An 8409-nucleotide genomic window follows, 5' to 3' on the forward strand; every position below is an offset into this window, starting at 1 on the left:
ACCCTCCCCTCCTGCTCTGGCCCTTCCCTCCTGCTCTGACTCTCCCCTCCTGCTCTGACCCTCCCCTCCTGCTCTGGCCCTTCCCTCCTGCTCTGGCCCTTCCCTCCTGACCAGGGGACCCCAGGTCAAGCTCCAGCATTTGTTCACTCCTTTGTCCATTCACTGATTCACTCATTCCTTCAGCAAATAGGCCCTGAGCCAACTTCAGGAGTGGCACTGGGCACTCAGAGAGCAACAGGGACAGCCTGGCTGGGCAGTGGAGCACCCTCAGGCCCAGCCTCTAAGTCAGCCCTGGAATGACAGGCTGACTGCCCAGCTGTCCATGGGGCCTGGGGTGGGGCCCAGCTATAGCCTGGCCACTGGCCCTTCCCTCTGACCCACCCTCTAGAGTGTGGACATTTCTTCTTGGCAGAGTCTCTAAACCCAGCCTGGCACAAGGTGGATGCCCCTCCTGCTGACGGAGCGAGTGTCCCTTAGCCCTACCCCCAGTCTCCTGACAACACCCCCCACACTTGGCGATTGCTGCCACCATCAGCTCATGGACCGCAGTGTCCCAGCCCCGGGGGACTGAGAGGGCTCCTATTCTCTGGACACTCCCAGCAGCGTCTTCCTTGGGCCAGCACATGCTTGGATCACATTGGTGACTCCCCGAGGTCCCGCTTCCTCCCCTCCCAACGGTGCGAAGCCCCGGGATGCTTCTTGGGCAGGTGAGTCACAGACTCTACGCTGAGGTGTCCAGGAAAGGGGCCCGCCCCACCCATGGGTCAGCCTCTCTGCTCCTGACTCTCCCCTGGAACCCGCCCCACACAGGCCTCTGGCCATCTTGCAACCGCCTTCTCCCAACTTTCGCTGAACGCTGCTCCCCAGTGGCACCGGGTCAGGGGTGGTGCAGACCCCTCAGGGAGACACACAGCCCTTCGTGGGATCTCAGGGTCTGGGCTCCACCTCTGCCTGGTGCCCTGTCCCTGTGCCTCCCAACGTCCACTCACTGTGCAGACCCAGGCAGGTGGTGAGGGCACTCGTTGGCACAGGACCACACCGCCTCTGCAGCCCCCTGAAGATCTGGCCAAGAGCCTGCTCGGGCTCGGAGGTCCAAGGCTTCTCCTGGATCCTGTGGCCACAGAGGAAGCCTGGGTGCTTACCTCGTCCGCACAGACCTGCCGGGACCTGGCCCAGAGGCCCTCAGGCCACCCAGCCTCTCACCTGTCTCGGAATTCAGGTGTCAGAAAGAGACACTGCAGGAGGGCGTTGAGGTAGCAGGTGAGGCCTTGATTGATGAGACCCGCAAAGCGGGCTCCACCTAGGATGACCGTGGCCAAAGCCTTCTGAACTCACAGCCTCTCCCCCAAGAACTGGAGGCGCCCCCAGTCTCAGAGAGGGGGCCTCTGACTTCCTTCCTTTTCACACTGGGCTGGACACAAGCCTGGGAGCTCCCCACTCACCAGGCAGAGGGGTCCAAGGGGCCTAGGGCCTTTGCCCTCTGTCCTTTCCTTTTCCACTGCCCACAGTGGCAGCAGCCTCCTTCAACACACTTCAGGGCCAGCACCATCCCAGAGGGCTCTCCCTGGGGCCCCTGCCCAGAGACCCAGGAGTCCTACCTGGAGCCTCCTGGCTGCACTCGGTCTCCGCATCTGTCCAGCCTGTGGTGACAAAATGCTTCAGTGCCCACAGGGGCCCCGAACAGTACAGCGCAACAGCTTTCGCCTTTTGCAGAACCTGCCGCAGCGGCTCCATTCCAGATATGCTTGCCCAGAGGGTGCTGCTGCCGCAGGCCATTGAGGGAAGTCCTGTCTGGGTGGCAGGTGCTGGGAGAGAAGCTCTGGGTTCCCTGGAGCTCAGCATCCACCCCGGGCCCGTGCTGGAGGTGTGGACTTACCACGACCGTCTCTGTGGGTCACGGCATCACGGCCCCGGCGGCCACGGCGAGGCTTCCTGCCCGAGGCAGCACCTGCAGCGCGCCGGTCAGCAAATACGTTTGCCTCACGGTTTCCACACCAGCATGTCCCTGCGGCGGCCAGGGAGACAGGACTCAGGGCTCTGTGCTGACTCCAGGCTGGTGTGTCCCACGGACAGGTGTGACTGCTCTGAGCCCAGCACATGTGAAAGGCACCCCAGGAAACTGAGGAGGAACTGGGGCCAGGAGCAGCAGTGACACTCACACCACCAGGCCACCACACGAGAGCCCCAGGCAGCTGCAGCGTCCCGGAGGCGCTGAGCACGGGCAGCCCGGGCCCTCCCCAAGGGACAGTTAATGTTCTTTTGGTTTAAGGAGAAAGTGTCAGTGGAGACCTTGCTCTCCACACAAGACCCCTCCAGGCACAGGTGGTGCCCCCTCCCCTGCCACATGCACAGTGCAGCCTCCTGGCCGGGCTGCACACCCCGGCCTCCCGGAGCCAGTCTCTGTGCCGGCCAGGACACAGGCGCCAGAGCAGCAGAGAGGCCGGGCCGCGGGAAAGGAAGGCAGCACGCTGCAGGCCAGCGCAGCTCCCACGCTGCGAACCGAAGACACCGTAAGGGGAAAAGGGCAGGGATTCTACCCGGCGAACGAAAGCGATTCATGGCACGGAGTCCAGAGGCCCTCACCCATCTGGAGGCATGTTCCCTGTGCGGCAGGACAAAGTCTCGCCCTGGCTGCCTTCTCTGGGCCACTGGGGTGGGGGCCAAGGAAGGATGGGCGTGGGGCTCCCTGTTTGTGCTGGGGCGAGTTTCAGTTTCCTTCTCCTCTGCAGAACATTTCTGAGAACTCCCCGCCCTCTCCTTCCTGTGTGGGTGCTGGAGGGGGAAGGGGGACTGGGAAATCCTGGGGGGTGAGGAAGGGGCCCCAAAGGGGAAGCCCACTGCCCTTTCCCCTGTCCCGATCTGGGCACTGCCCCTGCCCTGCATGGCCCTGAGGGGTGGGCTCCAGCCACTGCACCCTCCTGCCCCCATGGCTGGCCTTGGGGCTGCAGGTGGGGAGACAGTCCCCCATGCAGTGCAGAGCACATGGAGGCAAGCAAACAACGCCACTCCCCCAAACCGAAAATTCCTCATCTGGAGACAGACAGGCAGGAGGAGCCTGGGAACGCCTGGCCCTGATCTTGGCTTCTGCCTGAGGGTGGGACTCCCCATGCGCTGGCCTGGAGGCGGCACTGCCTGGGGGACCCTCCCCTCCCTGGTGCCTGCAGCTCACCAAGCGTCCGTTTTGGACATCAGGGTCGATGTCCACCCCAACTTTGCCCCATTTCCCTAGCTGGAAGGCCACTGGGAGCATTGCCCTGCATCAGAGATGGGGTGCACCCCTGGGGGCCCCCTTCCTGGCAGCCCTTGGGGTGGGGTGGCCCAGGCAGCTCCCCCAGTGGGCGGGACAGGGGTGGGTAGGGGTGGGGCTGGAGCCTGAGCTGCTGGCTGCTCCTGCCAGCTGTGGAGAGTGCAAGGCCAGACCGTAGCCCCAGGGCCCCCAAGCCAGCTCCCCATGAGCCACAGCGCCCCTGAGCCCCCGCTCAAGTTCGTGCAGGGCAAAGATGAGATAACTGGTGAGTCCGGGCAGACACGGTGGTGGGGTGGGATGGGGTCGGGGAGTACTAGATTTAATTAGAGGCTTGCATTTGGACTGGAAAGGTGATGTAAAAGGAGTTCCTCCCCATCACCCCCCAAGTTCCTAAACTTGAAAACAAGCTGCTGGGGTCTGAGAGAACCTGGCTTACAGCCAGCTTCCTGGCGGCTTCCACACTGGGCAGACACAGGACTGAGGAAGGAGCCTGGGATCCCCAGAACCTGGGTTTCCCAGAACCCCAGACACCCGGGACCACGGTGACTGGAGTTGGGGGACCAGGAGAGGGTGGTGAGAGGTGAGGTCAGTGGCGGGTGGTGGCTGCAGGGGGTGGAGGGAGGGGAGGGCTGAGAACTTCTGCTGGGAGGGTGTGGATGTTGATCCTAGGAACTGGGTCATTCTTGTCATACTCGGCCAGAGAGCTGAGAAGCCAGGGGGGAGACAGCACTCAGAACACAAAACATCACTCCAAACACCCTTCTCGGCGAGCCTGGCAGCTGAGAACGCCGCCGGCTGTAACCTGAAGTCTGTTTTATCTCCTGACCCGGGAGTCTGGCTACAATACTCAGACGAGTTTTCCACACCACGGGGAGCACTCCCTGGTCAGCGCTTGCCAGCTCCTCGGAACCTTACCAGTGCCAGTGAAATGAGCGATGCAGAAGGCACTCCTTCTCACCACACCTCTCCTTTCCATAGCGCCTCTGACCTCCCCTGCTCTTTCAGGCACAGGAGGCTGAGCCTCCAGGGTTCACAAACTCTTCACTGGAATAAAGTCCCTTTCCTCCAGATTCCTTTTCAGAGAACTTTGGTTCACAAGGGTCTTCCCTGGGCAAGGCCAGAGCAGGTGGGGACCTTGGGGGGACCTTGGGGAGGTGGGGAGGAGCCCCCAGGGTATGACACCCCTCCCCGCAGGGTCTGGGAAAAGTGGGGGGAAATAAATCCAGCGTGACTCCAGAGCTCCAGGCTGGAGCAAAGGGGCCGAGGAAGGGCCCCACTTCCAAGATGGGAGGACCCAAAGCCAGAAGCCTGGGCTGTGTTAGCCACACGTGGCTCGGTGCTGGACGCAGGGCCAGGAAGAGCAGCGGGCCCCCTAGGACCACCAGGGATCCCCACAAGCCAGGCCCTCCAGGGTCCCAGCTGCCAGGCATGGGCTCAGCTTCCCCACCCTGTCTCTGTAGTCAAACAGGCTCGGGGAGAAAGCAAGCCTTCCCAGGCCCAGCAGAGCCAGGGATGAACCCACAGCCTCCAGGTGCCCCTCCTCCCTCTGCGCTGGGCTCATCTCGAGTGGAAGTCCCCAGAGGCTCTGCATAGGAGCCTGGGGAGGGGTCACCCTCCATTGTGCACACATGCTGGACTTCTCCTCATGCTCCCCGGAGCCTGGTCCTGCACACAGGACTCTGTCCTTGGCTGCTTCTAGACCACTTTCTCAGGGACCCCCATTAAATCTGGGGCACGGAGACAGCACTCAGAACACAAAACATCACTCCAAACACCCTTCTCGGCGAGCCTGGCAGCTGAGAACGCTGCCGGCTGTAACCTGAAGTCTGTTTTATCTCCTGACCCGGGAGTCTGGCTACAATACTCAGACGAGTTTTCCACACCACGGGCAGCACTCCCTGGTCAGCGCTTGCCAGCTCCTCGGAACCTTACCAGTGCCAGTGAAATGAGCGATGCAGAAGGCACTCCTTCTCACCACACCTCTCCTTTCCATAGCGCCTCTGACCTCCCCTGCTCTTTCAGGCACAGGAGGCTGAGCCTCCAGGGTTCACAAACTCTTCACTGGAATAAAGTCCCTTTCCTCCAGATTCCTTTTCAGAGAACTTTGGTTCACAAGGGTCTTCCCTGGGCAAGGCCAGAGCAGGTGGGGACCTTGGGGGGACCTTGGGGAGGTGGGGAGGAGCCCCCAGGGTATGACACCCCTCCCCGCAGGGTCTGGGAAAAGTGGAGGGAAATAAATCCAGCGTGACTCCAGAGCTCCAGGCTGGAGCAAAGGGGCCGAGGAAGGGCCCCACTTCCAAGATGGGAGGACCCAAAGCCAGAAGCCTGGGCTGTGTTAGCCACACGTGGCTCGGTGCTGGACGCAGGGCCAGGAAGAGCAGCGGGCCCCCTAGGACCACCAGGGATCCCCACAAGCCAGGCCCTCCAGGGTCCCAGCTGCCAGGCATGGGCTCAGCTTCCCCACCCTGTCTCTGTAGTCAAACAGGCTCGGGGAGAAAGCAAGCCTTCCCAGGCCCAGCAGAGCCAGGGATGAACCCACAGCCTCCAGGTGCCCCTCCTCCCTCTGCGCTGGGCTCATCTCGAGTGGAAGTCCCCAGAGGCTCTGCATAGGAGCCTGGGGAGGGGTCACCCTCCATTGTGCACACATGCTGGACTTCTCCTCATGCTCCCCGGAGCCTGGTCCTGCACACAGGACTCTGTCCTTGGCTGCTTCTAGACCACTTTCTCAGGGACCCCCATTAAATCTGGGGCACTAATGACAACAGGGGCAGGCGCTGCTCAAACCCGAAGGTCAGACTCAGTACGTGGGAAGCTGAGCCCTCCCTACCTCCTCCACTGGCTCCTGTGCTGAAGATCTCTGTGATGGAGGTGGCACCATCCTTCCCTCTCCATCCCACGCTGTGGAGCGGCTCTCCCTGGGCTCACGGCCCCACTGTGTCCTTGACAGCCAACACCTGAGACTGCCCCCTGAAGGGCTGCTGAGGTCCCCATCCCTGCCCTGTCCTGCTGCCACACCCAATCCTGGCCTTGCTGCCCTCCCTGCAATCTGGTGACCAGCCAGGGAGGCCAGGAGAAGGGGGTGGCCATGGCAGATGAGGCCTGAGGGGTGGGGCAGGGTGGGTGGGGGCTGAAAAGGCACAGGCACCTGCTCTAGTGCCAGGAGCAGCCCAGAGAGGAACCCCACAGAGATGGCCTACCCTGCAAAGGGCCCTGGCTTCTCTGTGTGCACCGGGGACAAGGCTGTGTGCTCAGGCCAAGAGGGAGTGGTGGAGGGAGAGGAAGGACCCTGGATGAGGAGGCTGAGGGACTGTGCTGTCCCCCGACAGCCCTGGCAGAGAACAGTGTGGACTGGGGGTGCCAAAGTCCTGCTGCACTGTGCCCTTGACGAAGACCCTTGGCCCATACAGGGGATGAGTATGACGGTGTGGACAGGGTGGAGATGAGCTGTGGGCATGCAGTGGACCCAGAGAACCTGAAGCTCTGGTGCCTCCAGCTGATAAAACAGGTAGGGGCTCGGCCACAGCCATGCCATGTGGAGTCCTCCCTGCCATATGAGGGGGCCGGAGAGCCCCTAGATTTGACCTATCTGGAGGGAGGCAGGCTCCCAGCTCCTTTGGTAGAATCCAGTTAATGGCTTCCTTGGGCTGGGAAGCAGCACCCCGGGTCCTCAGCAGGAGGCTGCAGCCCCACGTGTGGGATGCAGTGTGCACGTTGGGCTCCACGAGAGGCCTGGTTTGGGGCGCAGAGCACACTCAGGACCCCTCAGGGGGGCAGGTGGACGTGGGGGCCTGAGGGGCAGTGTCCCAGGGGAGTCTGCACAGGGCCTGGCGGGCTGGCGGTGGGGACTGCAGCCACACCGGGGCCTTTGGTGTGAGGCGCACTCTGGGCCCTCCCCACTCTGTCTTTTCAGGGCAAGTACACACTCCACTGCCCCGCGGAAGTCAAGGGGAAGAAGTGTGGGGCCCAGTGGCTCTACCCGGAGGTACGCCGCTGCACCCAGCTGAGCGACTCTGAGCAGCAGGAGTTCGAGCAAGGACTTGCCCAGGCTGCAATGAGACGCTACTGCAACCTGAAAGTGGTGAGAGTCCTCAGGTCCTGTGGCCCTGCCCTACAGTGCGGGAGGTCTGAGCCCTGCCATGCTGGTCCCCAGAAAGGCACCTCAGTACCCCGCAGTCCTTCACTGCCCTGCGGTCCTTCCCTCCCACAGCCGGGCCCTCACTGTGTCCCCGCGGGGAGGTGGCGGGGGAGGCTGGGCTCCTTCCACCTGCTCTGAGAGGCCCCTCCCCACAGTGCCCAGGCTGCAGGAGCCTCGTGGAGCGGAAGGATCCAGCCGAGCTTCGGGTGCATTGCACAGTCTGTTGCACCATACGGGGTGTGCCCTACGACTTCTGCTGGCAGTGCATGCAGGCCTGGAAAGGGCCTATGTTGTCTTCGAACCGTTGTGGCAATGAGGACTGCAGGGACCCGATCCTGCACATCCTCGCCACCTGTGCCACCAAGGACCTCCCAGACAGCTCGATCCAAGGCTGCCCTTCCATCCGGGCCTGCCCCGAGTGCGGGCTGCTCATCGAGCACAAGGAGCGCTGCAAGTACGTGACGTGCTCCCGGTGCGACACGAAGTTCTGCTTCGCCTGCCTGGAGACGGCTCAGGCCTGCGAGGCTGCCAAGCCAGCCAGCTGGTTTAAGCGGTGCGCCAAGCCCCTGGCCCCACGGCAAAGCCACGTTCCTGTGTGGAGCCCGTACCAACAGAGATTGCTGTTGCAAGGCCAGCCTCTTGAGTTGGAAGCCTTTCGACCGAGAGCTGTTTTTGCCCAGCAGCTGGCGGCAAACGAGGGGAGATGTTTGATTTTATGAATAGCATAAAGCAGGCTCTACTCGGTGCTCCCACCTCCGCCTTTCCTGCCTCAGCCTGAAACGTCCTTCCCCTGCCTTGTGTCACCAGCCCTTTCAGAAACAGAGCTGCTGTGAGGAGTTCCTTGATCTGTGATTGACACCCAACCACATGACCATGGAGACACCATTCTTGAGTCAGGGGTCCGGGGCCCGCAGAGAAGGTAGTACATTCAAGGGTATCTGAGGGAACAAAGGAGGAGCCAAGTCATTGGCTGAGAGAGATGGGAAATGAAAGAACACCAGATTCACAGCCGCAAATCACTGACTGG

At 62.2% G+C, this 8409-nt stretch overlaps 1 protein-coding gene across 1 annotated transcript in view; it reads right to left on the reverse strand.

Moving 5' to 3' along the window:
* The window catches only part of LOC105551236 (ubiquitin carboxyl-terminal hydrolase 64E-like), a 37916-nt gene extending 36140 nt beyond the window's left edge, over positions 1-1776 (reverse strand). The window contains 3 exon segments of the mRNA XM_011996403.1: positions 990-1111; positions 1204-1300; positions 1599-1776. Coding sequence (XP_011851793.1) covers positions 990-1111; positions 1204-1300; positions 1599-1776 — 397 coding nt within the window.
* Positions 1777-8409: the final 6633 nt, after the last annotated feature.

The sequence above is a fragment of the Mandrillus leucophaeus genome, unplaced genomic scaffold (genome assembly GCF_000951045.1).
Source record: "Mandrillus leucophaeus isolate KB7577 unplaced genomic scaffold, Mleu.le_1.0 Scaffold510, whole genome shotgun sequence".
In the NCBI taxonomy this organism is placed as follows: domain Eukaryota; kingdom Metazoa; phylum Chordata; class Mammalia; order Primates; family Cercopithecidae; genus Mandrillus; species Mandrillus leucophaeus.